This window comes from Zalophus californianus, chromosome 3 (genome assembly GCF_009762305.2).
Source record: "Zalophus californianus isolate mZalCal1 chromosome 3, mZalCal1.pri.v2, whole genome shotgun sequence".
Lineage (NCBI taxonomy): Eukaryota > Metazoa > Chordata > Mammalia > Carnivora > Otariidae > Zalophus > Zalophus californianus.
In genome coordinates, this window is record NC_045597.1 from 12,850,960 (window position 1) to 12,871,006 (window position 20,047).

At 45.0% G+C, this 20,047-nt stretch overlaps 1 protein-coding gene across 11 annotated transcripts in view; it reads right to left on the reverse strand.

Annotated features, from left to right (window-relative positions):
* FARP1 (FERM, ARH/RhoGEF and pleckstrin domain protein 1) overlaps positions 1-20,047 on the reverse strand; it is a 265,189-nt gene that overhangs the window by 64,161 nt on the left and 180,981 nt on the right. For all 11 annotated transcript variants that reach the window (XR_004819950.1, XR_004819947.1, XR_004819948.1 and 8 more), the window contains 4 exons: positions 12,560-12,602; positions 10,013-10,091; positions 2,973-3,070; positions 681-795 (listed from right to left, as the gene is read on the reverse strand). Coding sequence is in view for 5 of the 11 variants with exons in the window: in XM_035726576.1 (XP_035582469.1) it covers positions 681-795; positions 2,973-3,070; positions 10,013-10,091; positions 12,560-12,602 (335 nt within the window). In the remaining 6 variants the exon portion in view is untranslated. The remainder of the gene's footprint in view (positions 1-680; positions 796-2,972; positions 3,071-10,012; positions 10,092-12,559; positions 12,603-20,047) is intronic.

The following is a 20,047-nucleotide window of genomic DNA, read 5'->3' on the forward strand; positions in this document are numbered from 1 at the left end:
TCGAGCAGCTAGGACAAAAGCCCCATTGCCTGTGTAACACAAAACCCCAAAAGTCTATCTCACATTTACCCTGGTTCTTTTTTGGAATCTCAAAAGTTTCCTTTAAGGTCATATAAAAGCAAAACACCATGGTGTTAAAACATGTTTTTAGTAACTTACAACGGGCCTACACTTGGAAGCAAAGTTCAAGACAACATTCTTGCGTACGATCATCAAAGCTCAAGTACCCTCCTTAAGAACAGCAACAAAAACAGTAGGCCCAGAGCATCTTTTGAAAAATATTATACCGATCAAGACAAAAAAAAAACAAAACGGAGAGGATACAAAGGTTCTAGATTTTCATAACATTCCTCCTTGGCCCCTCGTTGACCATATCCTTTTCCTGATTTCTTGTTAATTGGTCTTACATTCTCCCTTTAATTCCACAACATGGGTGTCCTAAATTCCAGGCCTATTCCAGCAGCACAGGAAATCAAAGGATCCTAGAGCTCTGGTCTTAAGTAGGTAACCTGCATCTGAGAGTCCAGGGTGAGTAACAACAGCTCCATGAACCTCTGTGCTCTTCTCCCTCACCCTTGGCATATTTCATCCCAAAAGTTGGCGTGTGTGCACACCCACCTACGCTGGAAGGACAGAGAGAAACAGTGCAAAGGGAACGCGAGGCACCCAGTGGGACTTACATGTGATTGTGGTGAAACTCCACGATTTTGTCTTCTAGTGCGTCTTGCTGAGGTATGTACTTGTTTTTTGCTAAATGCTCTCTGTCCGATGCTTCATCAAAATCCCCAATCTCGGCTACCGAGAAACAGAGAAAGAAAACGCAGCCATATAGGATTAATACTTCACAATCTGTTACATTCCCCCGTGGAACATTCTCCAGCTAGCAAAGCAGAAGGCAGCAGACAAGGCGAACCCGGCCTGTGGGTATCGTCAGGGCCAGACGTCAGAAGACTTCCTGTGAGGACGTATTCAACAACTGCGCCAACATGCCAGGATGGATTCCACTCTTTCTCATCTCTACCAGCTGGAAAGAAAACTTCAGCATCCATCCATCTTCATCCGTCCATGTTCCTGAGTCCTTCCTTCCTCCCCACCTAACCGGGACAACTTCTGTTCTAGGCAAATTCTAGACATGTGGATTTGACTTTATGACTTCTAAATAAGCCCCAGAATTTCAGGATTTTACAAAAGCAACTTCTGAAACTCTTATATATAATAATTACTAGTGCAAACCACCAGATGCTTTCTCATGTAGAGAAAAGCCAGTGGTAAAAAGGTATAAACATATGTGATCTAATTTGGTGAAATAAAACAAAGTTTATTAAGTCTCTTGTAGTTCTAGCATCAGAAATGACAGGTCAGACTGCAGATTCTTATGAATTTTTCATTTACAAGGAAGATGAGGCACATTTTTCTCACACAACCTCTATATCATCCCCAAACTGTTATGATCTGGAAATCTAAAGGAAAGACCTTTAAAGTAATGATTGTACCTTAACACCACTAGCTCCAGCTCAGTTTATACCAATTTAATACCTCTGGGACAGCATGGCTTTTTCTTTCAATCATATGGTCTGTGTAACAAGCTTAAAAAAAAGTAGCCCAATGACCAGAGCCCAGGTGTTTTGCGTAAAAGCTAGTGAACGGCTGCTATGAAACCTACCTGTCATTCTGTCATGTGAAGCAGCTTGTCCCACTCTGGGAAATGCCCCACCAGTAATCATGCAGAATATGGCCTACATGTTCCCATAAATCGCACCCACTGAGAATATTTGCTCTGCACAAAACAGTTCCAACTCATCAGGCTCCAGCTAAGCCAGTGTAAGAATCATTCTCTAGCCCTCCTGCTGCTATGACAAATCAATAACTTTCCTTCCTAAGTCTGGGAGATCTTCAGTAAGCCCATACATAAAAAAGAAGAAGATAAGCATGGTCCCTAGAAATACCTTATCATATTAGGCGCATTTATTAACCACTAGGAGTGACACTTCCTACAAACGTTTGGGAATCTTGTTACCTGGGCAGATATCTGAATGGGCTGATTCTATGGGACTACTCTGGATATAACAGAAATTTTAAAATGATATGATGGCACAATTTCTTTTACACTCATACGTGACATAATTATCTTCCTAAAACATAATGTCTATATTCCATTTCAAGTAATTTTTGCCTTGGCCAAGAAGGAAAAAAAAAATGCCCAGCTGGGTTGTCAATAAGCCTTAGAATGAGCACAATCTAATTTATCCTTTGCCTAGATTAAGAAGGTTAAAATATCCAGTTTCAAGCATCACTAGGATTCAGTCCAGCTTCATGCGTCCTGGGGTTTACTGGGGAGAACAGAATACAAGAAGCGCCATCGTTGTTTTAGGTCTTAAGGCTAATGTGCCACATTCAATAATGGATATTAAGTCCAAGAACAGGACAGAAGAAGTTTAGTTTACTTGGACACCATCTGTCCAAGCTTCTCCTCTGAGTCAACTGAGATGATCAACAATTGCATACTAAATCCTTAAAAGAGGGGCACCCGCAGGGCACAGTCGGCTGAGCATCTGACTCTTGGTTTCAGCTCAGGTCATGATCTCAGGGTCCTGAGATGGAACTCTGCACTCGGCACGGGGTCTGCTTGAGATTCTCTCTCCCCCTCTGCCCCTTCCCCCTCCATTTTCTCTCTCTCAAATAAATAAATAAATCTTGAAAAGAAAAAGAAACAAAGAAAGATAAGAATAGACAGATACCGAACACAGAATTCACAGGCCAATGCTGGGGGGGGGGGGGGGGCGCGGTGGGGGGTGTGTGCGGACACCCATCAAATATGAGGAGTATGGTCTTCAACCCACTGGCACTCATGCTCACAGCAAAACAGCACAAAGGCATAATTACTGTGTTTAGAGCATGTGATCATTTCCCCCCCACCGATCAGATCACGGCGGGCTCCCGCATGACCTCGGGAAGCGACGGACGCCACTTACACTGTACGATGTGTGAGATGAGGAGAGCCGCGCTGGTGTCATTGCAGGTCAGCCTACCCTGAGCCAGGTCCTGCTTCACCTGCAGAGCGAACAAGTACCTGCGGGCAGAAATACACATGGCCGGCGTCACGCACCGCCCGGCCGGCGTCACGCAAAGGGGGCAGGAGGTTCGGTGTCAAAGTCAGGCTCACTTCCGGCAACTTGTGAGAACTAGAGCAAAGTACCCAAAGCAAAGCAAATAGGAAGTCTGCCCCGGCCGGAATGGACGCCCGGGGCCACTGACTGCAGTGTCAACACTCAACCGTCACTAGAAGGACCAAGAGACGCGCTGGAACCGTGTCACACGAGAACGAATACATTTTATTCTATGGCTCTCTCTCTCCACTTAAAAATCGAAGACTCTATCTTACGCCACTCTCTACATAATTTTTGCAGAGTGTCACAAACGTGTGCGTTTTTTCCCCCACAGATCAAATATACTAAAAAATAATTTTCAGGTTCAGATGATAACACTGGCTTAATACTATGGTTAGGGAGAGCTTTTTTGCCAACCGACTTGGAAAGTTGTGTGGTGAAATATTCACTTAGGTCCTTCCAAAAGGCTCGGTTGCCAGATCTGTAAAAATTAATTTCAGTTATTTTTATATTACAGAATAAAGTAAACATTTTTGGTGAAAGAGAAAAGAGGTATCTATAAGTCAAAGATATTAAGTAAAAACAGTGCAATGTAAGAACTGATTTGGAAAAATAAAAAGGAACTCCTACATTTTTAGAAGGGTATTTGCTAGTTTTGCCCACTGCCTAGAGGTGCTACCTCAGTAGCAAATCTTGGAAGTCGGATTCTGGCACTCGACAATTACTGGAAGGTCACAGAGGTAGATCCATGGAGAAATGGTAGATTCCAGATATGGGGTGGGTATGAGCCTGGAATATCTAGTGATAACTAGAAAGCAAGGCAGCTTTGAAATATAAATGGGTTGTATTAAAAAGGCAAAAGAGAGGCACTTGGGTGGCTCAGGGAGTTGAGTGTCTGACTTTTGGTTTTAGCTTAGGTCATGATCACAGGGTTGTGAGATCGAGTCCCAGGTCGGGCTCTGCACTCAGCGGGGAGTCTGCTTGGTACTCTCTCTCTCTCTCTCTCTCTCTCTCTCTCTCTCCCCCTCCCCAGCCCTATCCCCTCTCCTCTCATAAATAAATCTTTAAAAGAAAAGGGGGGGTAAGAGAAACATCTTGAAGGGGCGTCTACCTGCCAATGCTGTGGCAACTTGAGTATCAACAAGAATAATTAAAGTGAATCAAAACACATGGAACTGATGAAAATTCATGAGTCCATTTCAATATTCAAAGCGAAAGCAGAAAAAATTGAATGTATCACCACTGGAGGAGACTATTAAAGCAATAGTTGGTAACCTGAAGCAAAAAACTGAGCAGGGACTCTGCCTCTCCAATAGGAGTGGCATTTCAGGATATACAGAAAATCCAAGTAGATGAGGCAAAGTTCCTTACAGGAGTATGCCAACTAATAACAACAAGAATCCTCCTTCCACAACCTCTAAAGAAGTTACAGACTCTGGCAAGAACTGTTAAATCATGTAAAAACCATTCAGGAAATTGGATGTTTGCACAGAGACAAAATAACATGACTTCACTTCGCAGTGGCAAGATCAGACCACCACCACCCTAATTCAATGATGAATCTTAGCATCATTAATGAAATGGGAAGCACACCTTACTTCTGATGGATTCTAGCCCAAAATGTCCAACTTGTTCCATCAAACGTATAGAACTACCTTCTAGTTTTCTGGAAATGCAGAGGATAGAGGAAGAAGCTAAATGGCACCATGAGGACAAATTCAAGAGGTGGGATACTTTATAGTATAACTCGTCCAGTTTCTTCAACAAGGTAGTATCATGAAGGACAAAAAAGAAGGGACTCTGCTAGATTAAATGAGGTCCAAAGGACATAACCAAGTGCAACTCTGGTCCTACGGTGTTCCTCCTTTTAGATGAGCAGATACAAATGACAATTATGGGACAAATGGGGAAATCTGAGTATGGTCACGGTATTAGGTAAAACGAAAAGTACATATGGAAAAATCAGAAAGGATATCACACTCCTGTAGTACCTAATGGTCACCCCTGGGTGACAGGAATACGGTATTTCACCTTATTTTTGCTTATCTGTATGTTCTAACTTTCTACACTGTACATCTGCAATTTTTGTAATAATGAAAGGTTATTTTTAATTTAAAAAAGAGGGGCTTTTAATAAGATCAACCACAGAGGTTGCCATAAACATTAAGTGAGGTAACCTATGGAAAGCTCAGTGACTAGAACAAAAACATTCAATAAATGTTAGCAATTTTTCCCTTTTATATGAAAAACTAGAGGTGCCTGGCTGGCTCAGTCAGTAGAGCATGCGACTTTTGATCTCAGGGTCATGACTTCAAGCCCCACGTTGGGTGTAGAGCTTACTTAGTAAAATTAAAAAAAAAGAGAGAGAGAGAGAGAGAAAGAAAAATGAATCCCCTTTTAAGTTACTTAGGAAATTCCATTATTAAGAACTAAAAAAAAAACTAGAGGCAATTCTGTAATCAGCTCCCCCAAAAAACCCAAGTCAAACAACACCCCCAGAACCACCACTTGATAACAGTTGACCTTTACCCAGTCACCCCTGCCCCCACCATTTATTCTTGCTCTCATGTTCTCTGTCTCTAGGAAGTCGAAGGGAAGAAAAAAACAGAGAATCTAAAAGAACCCAAACATCAACATACAGGTTTACAAGGGGAGAGGCAGCACAAACCATCTTTCTAGATTAAGCAAGGGTACGATTTTTTTGAACCTAACACTTCCTAGCCCTACAGACTTTAATCCTCTATCCGGTTAAATTTTTAAATAAGTCGAGGGCATAAGAGCATTACATTCTGAATATTTTACCGTCTCCCAGTTCAAACACGAGGTCTTGTGTTTGTGGAGAAATGTTCAGGGACAGATGAACGGTCAGAGTCTGACAGGCGTTGGGAACCTCTGGTGATGCTCTCGTGTGGACTCCAAGGCAGCACGGGCTTCCGGAAGCTCACACGTTTAGGCATTTTTGAGGACTGCCTGTCTTCCTTAGTCCTGCTGAGTCTTCCTGTTCTGAGGCCCTTGTAACATGAGAACGACCTTCCTGGGTCCTGACAGTTGACTTCTCAACGACAGCTGTAAATCAGTGCTAACTTTAGAGATTCACCAACACCTTTCGTACTATATACTGAAGCAACCACAATCAAATTCCCACAACCACGGGAGCTAAAGGCTCAGTTAACTCAGCAGGCGCGGAATAAAATGAAACCAGTAAATGATGCAAACGCAAAGAGCCCAAAACAGAGTTGGGTCCTCGGCAGCAGGGTGGGTGGCAGGAGGAAGGGATGATAGTGGCGGGGCTCATCAAGAGGGCTTCTGGGGACGGCAAGGGTTGCAGATCACACCAATCTAAGGCCCTGCTTTAAATGTGTCTATTTTAATTTATTTCATTTGGGAGCTCTTCATTTTTCTTTCCTTATTCAACGGAAAGTAATTTATAATTTCTCTGCCAGCCTCAGGAGACACCTGAGTAGGCCTTGAAGAGCAGCAAGTTTTGATGGATCTCACCACCTCTAAGAAGAGCACAGCCAAGGAGAAACTGGATCCAACTGAAGACAGGACGCCCAGAGCAAAGTGTGCCGAAACGCATCGGGCTCAACAAGACGGACTCGGAACTCTGCAGTAAGAAAACCTGGTAACTTATTTCCCAAAGACCCCCTCCCCCTCACCGTTTCAAACGCACACCTACTTTTCTCCTTCTAGAGGCCTGGACCCTGGTGGCAACAGGACATAGTGCCACGGAAAGTGTGGTTCAATAAATAGAAAGGAATTCAGCTCCTTGGTTACCAGCGAAGTGCTATTTAATCTTCTGTCTACATAAATGGGAAGCTGAAACCTATTCCGGAGGCCCTGAGAATTAAGTGCAGAGCTAGAGTCACTTATATCTCCTAAACTGCGGACCTGCCTCTGTTGCCGTCTTGTACCCATGCCCCTTGGCTAAAGTGCTGTCCACACAGAGCTCCTCCCAAGCCCCCCGCCCCCACTCCCCAACTGCTGCAGAAAAGTGCCTGGAACCTCAATGGTCGCATCATTAAATTTCTGCTTACACAGGAATTTGAGAATGAGGGAGGCAACACATTGGATCGGGAAGGTCCCCTTCCTGCTGCAACTTGCGACAAAGTCAAAAGCGAGGGAGAGCTTCTAAAATTTCCTATTGATTTTCTTCACCCTTGCACCAAAAGGAGTCTCTCCTTGGAAAAGGTTTTTTAAATGTGGATTAACACCGGGAGCCAGAAAAAAAAGACAACAAAGCCCCAAAGCTGCTACATCCAGCTGAGCCTGTGTCACCTGAGGAATTTATCAGATCAGACAGAGCAGCTGGCCACATACCAGGCACACTTGGCTAACGGGCCCCAAGCTGCATGGAATTTTCTAGCAAAAACCAGAATGGGAGGAAACTACAAGCCTCTAGAGACAACGATTCACAAATACTGAAAAGGTGCAAAACTCAAAGCAAAGTAGAATGGGAAGGGAAAAAAAACAAGGATTCATGCCACCAAATGCCTAAGGAGGACAGAGGTGCAGTGACTGACAGGGGAGGCAAAGGCACATGCCCTGTGACAGCTGGACTCGCCTTCAGATTGATGTCGATATTCTGAGCTTCGAGCAATGCACGTTCCAACAAGAGGAAACCCAGCCCAGATGCCGAGATCCAGTAGCCCCAGCAGTAACACCACGGGAAGCCTCTACTGTCGTTGGCCCGTCTTGTGCCTCTCCTCCATGTGAACTGTTCTAGTAAACATACTTCCCAGAAGGCTGACGGCTCCTCTATTTCCTGGCCAATTAAGGGCTTCATCCATTTGAGGATTATCAGTGGAGGTAAACATTTAGCAGCAACTCATTCAGAAGACGCAGAGCCGTGGGAAGAGCCATGGCCTCCACCTCTTCCTGGAACTCCACGTTCGTGCACCCAGCGCCCTTCCTGACACTGCCACATGACATCTGGTTGGCCCCTCAGACATCAGCTGGCAGAACCCAATTCCTGACTCTCCACCCCTCCGCGAGCCCCTGCTTCCCTCCGCCCCTCCCTATTTTAGCGTCACCAACACGGTCGGCCAGCCGCATAAGTCAAAATCTAAGCATCCCTCCATTCCTTCAGTCTCTGCCGCCAGCCCATCACTGGGACAGATGGACTCCATCTCCAGCACAGAGTCCAAATGCAACCACGCTTCTCCGTTTCCACTCCTGCCGTTTTCCCTCTGTTGCCACCATCATGACGCGGACGACAGCAATGACTTCCTCACTGGATTCCCAGCTGTCATGGTCCTGCAGCACCCACATAGTAGCTAGACTTTCAACCCTACCAACCGTCCAACCTCTGTGCCACCTCACTGCACGTCGCCCTCTCTGTTCCTGCCCTGCCAGCCTTCTCTTAGGTACAGCTGACCCTTGAGCAACACAGGGATGAGGGGCGCCGACCCCAGGCGCAGCCCCAAAATGGCATGTAACTGTTGACTTCCCCAAACCTTAACTACTGTGGACCAGAAGGCTTACCACTCAGAAACAGAGTTGATTAACACGTATTTTGTAAGTTACACGTATTATATACAGCGTTCTTACAATAAAGTAAGGCTAGAGACGAGAAACGTGATGAAGAAAATCCATTTGTGAAGAGAAAGTACATTTACAGTCAGTCCTGTACTATACTTATCACACTCTCACACATACACATGTGCGTGTACAATGGGCACGTAAGTGGAGGCGTGCAGCTCAAACTCGTGTTGTTCGAGGGTCAACTGTATTTGGGTATCTGGAGCTTGAACGCTGCCCAGCTGTTCCTTCTACCTGGAAAGCGCTTCCTCCAAAAAGGCCTGAAAGATTCGCATCACGGCCTCAGAGAGATCCCACTTCCTCAGACTGGCCCATCTAAAGCTATCACCTGGCCACTGTCTCTCATATCCTCCTCCTTCAATTACCTACAGAGCTCTTATCATTATCTGATATTTTTTCTCGTTTATTTAATCATTTTGTCCGCTCCCATGACAGTCAGGCTTGTCTTCTCACCACTGTGAAACTTTGCACACAGGGTCCACCTTCCTAAGTACTGCTGACGGAATGTCTTCCTCCCTTTGCTAAATGACGGTCAACCACCCAAGATACTGTGCTCCACACCAAGAGGGAGGAGAGGGTAGGATAGGCCTGGTCTAATCAGTTACAGCTTGAAAGCCGTGTGTGGGAAGAATGTGGCTGGCCAGACTAGTAGCAGGTCACTCATAAGGGCACTCTTGAAAGGGAGACATTTTGTCCTCACGCATTCCCACCAGGCTCTGCTCTCCTCTGGCGTATACCGTCTGTCCCGTGCAAGTTAAACAATGATGGTGATGATGGTGATCATTCATAGCATCCCCACTGGTTCCAGCCGCCTCAGGCATAATCCTGCTTCTCCTCAGGACAACCCTGGACAGGAACCCCGCACATTCGCACTGAGCAGGGCAGTCAGCAGAAGCACAGAGGGAGCAAGGAAGCTGGCCAGTCACACAGGGACCAAGGGCAGGCCTAACTCCGTGCTCACGCTTCTCCCACTTGGCCAACTTTCAAAGAAACTGATCACTGGTTCAAGCCCACCCACCCATGGCAGCAACTAAAAGACCCAGAGTTAACATCTTGGTTTCACAGAGTTTGACTTCCCCAAAACTGTCCTGTGATGTGACGGCCGGAAGAAGGAAACCAGGACCGTGAGAGGTTATAAGCCTGGTTCCCTTCACTGCATAGCTTTCCTTCAAGGAAAACATGGTGCTTCCTCTCTCACCGTGTTTGTAAGCACAGCTGGGAGCAAAGGGTTACCCAGGGAAGCACAGTGCAGACGCTGGTCAGGGAAACGCTGTGAAAATGTGTCATCGGTCGACCGAGAACATTAACTTTCTCTTCTCCTCGGCACCCCATGGCAATAAAAACCCAGTTTCCAAACCACTAACCTTGTGAGTTCTTCTTGGAGTTGTGTGTGGTCAGGTGGAAAGAATTTCACCACAAACTTAACGACAACATGCTTTGGCCCTAAAAGGGGGGAGAGAAAAGCAGGAAAGCATTTATTGATTTGTTTCAAATGCAATTAAAGAAAAAGACTTCAGAGGGTATATTAGACATCAAATAACGAGTCTCATTGCAAGCTAACAAAGAGCACATCTGCTGACATCCAGGTCATTGAATAGGTAGTTGAGGTACTAATTTATACTCCCAAGTCAGAGAGACACAGCTGCCTGTTATAAAATAATGCTTTGACAAGACTATTCCATTCAGGTATTAACCTTTTCCTCTGAAGACTTAAACTGTACCCAGATTGTAAAAACAGGCATCTGTCTTCAAAAATTTATCTAATTGGCTATTTTAGTCCAAATAGAGGGCGTCAGAGAACTTGAGGGAAAAATGAAAATGTCATTTGGTTATACAATTTAGAATTTTAAGCTTTCCACCAAGTACAGCTGCTGATGTGTTCATCAAATATGTATGAGCACCTACGTGGCCAGGTGCTCCCCTGAGCTCTGAGAAAAAAAACAAGACACGGCCCAGCCCCCGGCTGGCAGCCAAAGCCTTTCTACACCATGGTACGGGTGTAGGCAAACTCTGGAAGCAGATCTGGGATGGGTGGACAGGGAAGGGAAGGGATCAAGGTGATGGGTAACTTTTCAGAATTAAAACAAAACAGCAAATAGATTATAATAATTTATAACCTGAATCAGAGCCTGTTTTCATATACGTACCAAATTTTATATATATCAAATATATACATATACGTGTACATTTATGCTCAACACCAAAGCAGTCTTTCAAGTTCTGCCATTTGGAATGACAGCCAAGAGTTTATGGTCTATGAAATATAAGGTACTATAATGAAATCCAAATTTTAACAGCAGTCGTATAAAAGCAAATGTATTTTTGCTCTACCTTTCACTGTCACAAAAAATAATGCTGTATTGCCATCTGTGATCACACATTTAAGTTGAGAAAAAAAAAAAAACCCAACGGTGACAGAAAATGAAGATGGGGGCAATATACACAAAATTAGGAGAAAAACAAGGCACAGACATATTGAAGCCCAGAGATGCTGGGCCCCTCTCCCTTGCCCACTCTAACAAGTAACAGAAACCCTCGCCTATGAAGGCTGGGTCAAAGTAACAATAGCAACATGGGGAAGGCAGGAAGGTCAGCCCATTCTCCTGTCCGCGGGGAATCCCATGAGGCTACTCAGATCCTTCTAAAACCTGAAGCGAGGAAGATGCTACCCCTCAACGCAAGAGGACAGCTTTGTCTCACACACAACTAGTCACAGCCCATGGGGATCCAAGGAGAAGCCCCATCCAGTGTGGACCCAACAGCGACAAACACCGTCTTTCGTCTGCATTTGGCAACGTGCTAAAAGACACCTTTCCACCCTGAGCATTTCCCAGGAGTTACTGCAGGGACACAAGTCATCATTCTGGATGCTTCGCTACCCCCACCTATCAGGCCTGGGGGCTTCTCTCAGCAACGTGTGTCTCCCCCCCCCACCCCCAATGCTCAGTCTCTGGCCAGCCATCCCATAAACGTTAAACAAACAACAGTGGTTTCATTTTCAGCATCAAATAATTGCCAACATCAATTACAAATGCATAAGGGTCCTGCAGACACGGTGCGCCTGTTTATTACCCCCACATAAATTGCTAGAAGTGGCCCAGTGGGGTTTCTTAGTCAGACATTAAAAGGATCGCAGCAAGGTGTCCTGGCGCTTCCTGTTCCACGGATGGCATGCAATTTTGCTTCTATCCTCAGACTTCTGCCCAGGCTGGGGCTGCAGTGAGGGAGCATTTAGACTCTGAACTTGACCTCAAAGCAGAGAGTGGGGGTTGGGGGGGACTGTCGTGGTCTGAGGTTCAAGGAGAAGGGAAAGAGAAAGCAAGCCTTCTTTTCTTACTCCTCTCCCAAGCCCTCCTTAATCTTCTCCAGCACACGATGTAAATGCAAGCCAGACTCCCTTCAGCTCTGCTTGCCATTCAGAAAAACACACACACAAGACACTTTTGGGCACCTTATTTTTTCCACACAACACTTGCACTCTGATTTCCCAGACTTTGGAGACACGGGACAGAAAACAGAAAACCTAGCCCCAATCTTTTGAATACAGGGCCCCCCAACCTTCCCTTTCAAAAGTGACAGTAACAAACATGGGCATTGACCAAGGCAAGTTCAATTAGGCTGGGATTAACAGCATGCTTTAGTCGTTAAATCGAGATTTGATCTTCCAAGCAAGGTTTTGATTACCAAACTGTTAAATATTAAAACTGCAGAAGTGACATTTTAATTGCACTTGGATTAGTGGGTGATGACAGGAAATCATGGGGTAAAAACAAAACAAAACAAAACAAAAAAGCAAGAATCTGTACCACCAGTGCTGGATGCCACAGGGCAAATGACGTTTAGAAGAGGAAACTGTCTGGCTTCATTTTTAACATCACTGTTAAAGGCCCGCACGCGAGAGATATACTTACGTCTGATCTGCTTGACAATAGGTTTTAAGAGATCCAGCCACACCTAAGAAAGAAAAAACAGATTGAGACAAATTCTCAATGAAAGGGTGCAAGTATTTTGAGACTTGACTTGGAGCTGTTTAAAATCAAAATATTTCTGAGCATTTGAGGCCGTCTGTTCCTGTTTTCTGCAGGATGGTGTGTCTTCCATCATCTACCACTTGCATAGTATAGAGCCAAATTTGCTGATATCATCCCTGAGCTTCCAAGTTAAAATCTCTCCCAGACTCCAATGGTGAAAAAAGACTTTTTCTCCTCTCTTCTGCACTTTTCTCCCATAGCTAGCTATTCAGCAAACACTGATGCACTACTGCACGTCTGGCTACGAGTGGAGTGAAACATGCACGCTCCTTAATGAAACAAAATACACGCGTGTGTACGCATTTACAGAACAGCACATCTTTGACGGATATGGGAAGGGAGGGAATATGGAGAGAATACCACGTCTGCCTGGGCACTATCCATAAGCTTCTGACCTCTCAAAACAAGGCCAGAAGGATTCCCATTGCCCAGAAGAGTAACAGAGACTTGCAGGGGCCAATAATTTGTCCAGACAGGCAGAGCCCGGGCTGAAACCAGGCCTGTCCAGCTTCAAAGTCCAGACTCTTTTCCCACACAGGCAATTTAGGAGGCAAAATTAAGAGAGAGAGAGCAGACAGCCGCCCTTATGGAGAAAGCGTAATTTAACCGTATTATCCCATTTCACACACTGCTTTTCTCTAAACTCCTTTTGAACTTGTGGTCATCTGGAATGGGTTTTTACAGAAGACAAGGTTACTGTGCTTAATGTAAAAAGGGTTTTATAAGTAAATACGAAAAACAGAACACTCCCAAACGATGCAAAGAATAACAGGTAACTGACAGAGAAAAAAGTTAACAGTGGCTAACGGGGAAAATGTTCAAATTCAGGAGCAATCCACACTACAAGTGCAAGTCTGAAAAATCAAATACCCCTTCCACCCACTAAATCTGCATCTAGATAGGACTATATGTATATGTGTATTCATGATACCCCAATTTGGCAGGGAAATGTGCACTGTCTTAACTCTATTGGTGGAGAGATGAATTGGTATGTTTCTGGAGGGAATAATGATCTAAAGCCTAAAAAAACACTCCTACACATACTCTTCCAGCCAGTCAGGGAACTTTGGGAAATTATACCTTTAGGCACACAAAGATTTATGTGAAATAAAAATGCTGTGATTAGCATTCCTAATGGTGAAAAATTTTGACAATAACAATAAATAAATAAGTAATCTACAGGACACATTGCCCTGCAGGCATTAAAAATTATGTTCTTGCTGAATATTTAAGCATGTGGGGAAATATGTTTGGGAGGCTGGAAGATGGATGATTTCCTGTCTTCTGCCTTTCTCCATTATCCAAATTACCTTAAGTGAGCGCTAAGAATTCTCATAATGAAAACACTAAAAATGTTAAGTATCTACTTATTCAGGTTACTCTTTCCCCATTCGCCTTTTCAAAGCAGTGAGATTTCATAATGAAATGAGAATTTCTGTATTTCCCACCCCCTACTGATCTCCTATGAGAGAGAAAAAACCAAAATCCAATGGCATTAGGGGCATGTGGCTGGCTCAGAGGAGCGTGTGATTCTTGATCTCAGGATTGTGAGTTCGAGCCCCACGCTGCATGTAGAGATTACTTACATAAATAAACTTAAAAAAAAATAATGGCATTACTTGACTTAGGATCATCTCCACTGTGATAATTATAAACCTCAACCCTCAAATGTGAGAACGTAAATATTTAAAACTACAATCAACGTTTGCAAGTTGTATTATTTCCCTCTTAAGACTCTTAACAGATGGATCAGGTGCCAAATGCACTTCCACGGGATAAGAAACCAGACAATCAGTGCCCAGAGCTGGGACTTAAACCCTGTTCTTAAACTTTTTTATTCATTTAACAAAAAATTACTGTGTCTCCAGGGTAGGCTCTGGGAACCCAGTGATGAAACAAACTCAGCATGGTCCCCGCTTCACGGAGCCTACGGTCTAGTGAGGAAGAGACATGAACCAAACCCTTCCTGACAAAAGCAAAGTTGTGCCTGATAGAAACAGAATGGAGGGAGGGCAGAGGACTCCCAAGGGCTGGGACGGAGAGGTCTGACCAGGGATGCAGGTAGGGGGAACCTGAGACCTGATATGAACATGACACTGTGGAGGGAATGGGTCCCTGAAGATGATGTCATGTGGAGATGTGAAGGGGACGAGAAGAAGCACACACACGTAAAACCTTTGTCCAGATGCTGGAGGTGTGAGGGGAGCGCCGCAGCCGCAGAGCAAGGCGGGTGGGTTAGGAAGGGGTCAGACTGCACCCCCGCGGCCATGCTGAGGTTCTTCATCCTTAGCCTAAGAGCAATACCAAGTGAGATTTAAGCACAGGGCTGATACCATCAGGTGTGCACTTTAAAAAGATGAAGCTGGCGGTGTGAGACTAGCCAGAGGGGGCCGGAGTAGATGCAGGCTGAGAGCATGCTACCTTGGAGCAGGGGTGCAGAAGCAGAGATCGGGGAAAAGTGGGTGGATTGAAGAAAACTTACGAGGTAAAATCAAAAGGGACTTATTGATGGACTGGATTTGGTGGCTCAGGGAGGAGACAATGACCAAAACGACACCAGGATTCCTGGCGAGGGCCTCTGGGCAGACACTGGCACCGTTCACAGAGACAGGAGTACCGGAAAAGGGCCAGGATGGAGGTTCTAGGCTTTCATTTTATGAGGTGCCCTTGGATTTCATGAGCAAGAGACAGTATGATAATGGTGGGGCACACTGGTCAGGAGCTCAGAGGCGAAGCCCGGACAGGGCATCTCACATTAGAAGTCGCCTTCACTCTGACTCTGCGGAGGGTAAGACAGCCTCACGGAATCCAGAGGATGAAATGCATGACCAAAGATGGCGCCTCCGCCATGGAACAGCCTGGTGGAAGCAGATGAGGACAGAAGGGAAAAAAGGAAAGTTACGTCACAGAAGCCACGGGAAGACAGTGTTTCAAGAAGGAATTATACCGAGAACTAATGAAAGGTCAAATAAGATGAGAACTAAAATACCGAATGCGAGTTTACATGTCTGTGTCGGGAAGATAGGGAAGTTCCTTATTGCTGCCTTCTGCCTCCCTGTTAAATTGGAGGGTTGCAGGACGGAGGCAGGGACAGAGTATGTGAAGTCGTCGTGTTGCATGGGACAGTACGTCAACTGGAGAACCCTAGTAGGACCCCCCTCCCCCCAGCTTCGGCGTGCACACTCACGGGCCTGCAGGCCTGCGCTTGCCCGGCCGCCACGGCTGCCTCGGGGGACCCTCTCCGAGAACCTTCCCCATCGCCAGTTCTGCCACAGAAGCTGCCTCAACTTCCACAAACCGCTCAGGGCAAAACAACTGTGCTCTGGCAACGTTGATGCCAATTTTATGAATTGTTTTAAAACAGCTCTCGTCTGTTTTGGGCATTTCTGTGGCAAGCATGAAATACAAGCACCGATTTGAGCCAAGTGAGCATGTGGTTTTAGAACAAGCAGGTCTGGGAACATCAGACCGGCGTGAATGAGGCTGTTTGGTAAGGCTCAGCAGCAGCCATGCTGGAAGCCGTCGATCACGTCACAGCTCACCTGGGGAGGGTGCTGGGGTTGGGCGGGGGGGGGGGGAGGGGGGGCGGATGACTCAGGGCCTCTGAGAACCTCTCTGCTTACCAGTTACAGTGATATCTGCAGGGCTCAGAGAAAAGGTCTTGCGCACAGAGGACTTAAGTTACCACAAATGGATGAGCTAGAAGGAGCAAGAAGACAAACAGGGCTGCTGCTGGATAGAAGTAAAGCACGGAAGTTTTGATATACAGGAAAAGCCACTGGGCTGGGAAGCATCTGAAGTAGACGAGGTCATCGCAGACAGATCACTTGGTCACTCAACCTAAGCAGAACAGAAGCAAGTTCCAGACCAGTTAAAAAGGCGACAAAAGCACCATCACCTTTTTTTCCCCTGCCCACAGATCTCTAGAGGGTCACAACTGTAATGATCGATCTCTAACCCCACTGCCCACCCCTTCAACCAAGCCACACACACATCCCTGTTCTCTCCAAAACCATGCTGCTGGTCTCCAGAGCACACCTACACATCCATGCTACCAGATGACCAAGGGATTTGGTTAAAATGAACGAATTTCTAGAAACGTCACTCCAGTCAGTAAAACTCACTAAATCAGGGAACTTCCCTGGTAGCAAGAGGTTGCTGGGGCTGCCATGCCAAACCACCACAGACCTGGGGGCTTGGACAACACACTTTTATCTCCTCACAACTCTGGAGGCTCACGGTGTCACAGGCTTGGTTTCTCCCGAGTTCTCCTTGACTTACAAATGGCCGCCTTCTGGCTGCATGCTCCCATGATCCCGCCTCTGTGCATGCATCCCCCTGGTGTCTCTCAGGTACCTCCAAATTCCCTCTTTGTAGAGTGACAACTGTCAATTGGATTAGGGCCTACCTTCATGGCCTCACTTTAACTTAACCACCTCTTTAAAGGCCCTATCTTGTAGCACAGTCTTGTTCTGAGGCACTAGGTACTAGAGCTTCCACATACAAATTTCGGGGAGACACAACTCAGCCCCTAACGTCTACCTTCCACAGTTTGGCTTCAACACAGCTTTCCAGCCCTGTCTTCTCCGGTTTGCCTACATTTCAGTCAGGCTCCCTATTTTCCTCTGACCTTCTGTTAATATCAGTGTTAGAAGAAACACTGTAATGCTTAGGTATGAACAGTAAGGCAGGATGAACCACTGTTCCCTCAACATCTTTAGCCTCTGTTATTTTGGTGAGTGACATTTTAGGTAGAGTTTGTAGGCAACTAAAATATTTGAGGTATTTTGGAAAGGTTCTCATTAAGAGAGACTCAGTTACTTGATGTCAGAGCACTGGGAAGAGACTATTTCTTGAGCACGTCCTGTGTGCCAGGCACTGATAGATAGGTGCTTTATACATTCTCGTTTTATGTTCCAGACGATGTGGTCATTCTACACAGGAAGGAAGCCAAGCTCAGAAAGCTTATTTAAGCTGTTCAAGGTCACACATAGCCAGGATTCAACATCAAGTCCATTTGACCCCAAAGCTGTGCTTTTTCTGCAACATAATACACAGCTCCTCTAAAAGCTAACAGACTCAACAAAAGCTCGGCTCTCCTCTTCAAGTTTAAAAATCAAAACGGCACGCAACAGAAATATTTCATCAACTCTAACATATATAGGAAGGATATAAAATGTTACAGCAAATTATCCAGTGTCTAGAATTCATTGCAACAAAGCAGTCTTTCTGCAAGCTGACTCCTACAAGAAATTACTTTGAATTTTTGTAATAATTTGTTTAAATGTAACTTTTCACATTAATGTTAAGTGTGGCTTTCTATTTTTTTTAATATTTTATTTATTTATTTGAGAGAGAGAGAATGAGAGACAGAGAGCATGAGAGGGAAGAGGGTCAGAGGGAGAAGCAGACCCCCCACTGAGCAGGGAGCCCGACGTGGGACTCGATTCCCGGGACTCCAGGATCATGACCTGAGCCGAAGGCAGTCGCTTAACCAACTGAGCCATGTGGCTTTCTTTTTAAACCTGTTGGACGTTTTTTATTCTGGTCAAAATGGATTAACAGGGACTGGATTTATCTTCCTATATGAAAAAATAAAACAAAACCAAAAGGAAAACACACTTAGCACAACAGATCTGAAGGCTCAGGACACCAGACAGTGAGAAACAGTGATCACTGACAGACAAGCAAATAGAATCCTGGTCCCTACACTTGCCCTAGCCTTCTGGCCTTGAGTGGGTTTCTAGACTGTGGTACAGGGAGGAAGAATCTGACAAATCCATGAGTTAAAAAGGTAGGGCTGAGAATTCACAGGGCTGTACCAGACAGGAGAAAGCTACCTCCAAAAAGAGCATTTGGGAGAGTACAGAAGGTTCCCTTTGAGAGTAATCAGCTGAATACTGATCAGTGTCTCCTTGTAAGAAAAGTACCCAAGACTGGGGAGAAAGAACCAATGAAAGGACTCAAGGTACCAGGGCCTGGTGCTCACACAGTGTCCAGGCTACTACTAATTCTCACTGGCCAGACCAGACGGCCTCATGATTCTGGGGGCACTGGGTAAAGTACCAAAGGGTCATCCCTGAGCTGTAAGGAATAATTAACCCCAGACCATACACTACACCAGTCCCATTTAACACATCTTAAAATCCAGATCTGAAATGACTAAATGGTTTCCAAACAACTTAATTTCATCCCAGGACACTCAATAAAAGTTTATAGGAATATAAAAGTATCCAGGATTCAGCAAGGTAAAATTCACAATATCTGACAGCCAATAACGAAAATCACCAGACATACAAGGAAGCAGGAAAATAGGATCCATAATCAGAGACAAAACAACAACAATCAAATCTAACATAGAACACAGGTGTTAGAATTAGTGGAGAAGGACATAAAGACAGTTATTACAACTGCATTCCTTATGTTCAAAGTTGACATAAAGAAGATATAAAAAAGACCAACCTCTAGAGACAAAAAACCATATTGTGTGAGATTAAAAAAACAACAAAAAATATTGGATGAAATTAAAATCAGATTACACACTGCAGAAGAAATACTAATGAACTTGAAGATATAACAGAAACAATTCAAAACGAAACAGAGAAGTATTACCAAAAAAATTAATAGAGCATAAGAGAACTGTAGAACAACTTTGGGCAGCCTAACATGCATGGAATTGGAGCCACAAAGGACAAGAGATGGCAGGAGAGGGGCAAAAAACCAGATAGAGGATTAAAAGAAATAATGGCTGAAAAATTTCCAAATTTGATGAAAACCATAAACTCAACAGATCTGAAAAGCTCAGAAAAAACCTCAAGCATAAGAAATGTGAAGAAGGGGCGCTTGGGTGGCTCAGTCAGTTAAGCGTCTGCCTTCAGCTCAGGGCATGATCCCAGGGGCCTGGGATCAAGCCCCACATCAGGCTCCCTGTTTAGCGGGGAGCCTGCTTCTCCCTTTCCCTCTGCCTCTACCTCTACCTCCCTCCCCTGCTCATGCTCTCTGACAAAAAAATATTTAAAAAAAAAAATGGAGGGCACCTGGGTGGCTCAGTCGTTAAGCGTCTGCCTTCGGCTCAGGTCATGATCCCAGGGTCCTGGGATCGAGTCCCACATCGGGCTCCCTGTTCCGCGGGAAGCCTGCTTCTCCCTCTCCCACTCCCCCTGCTTGTGTTCCTGCTCTCGCTGTCTCTCTCTGTCAAATAAATAAATAAAATCTTTAAAAAAAAAAATGGAGAAGACAAACAGAAAATAGCAAGATGACCCATTAAATCATACATCAACAATCGCATTACATGTAAATGCTCTCAACACCCCCAATTAAAAAGCAGGATTGTTAGACTGGACAGAAAGGCAAGATCCAACTCTATGC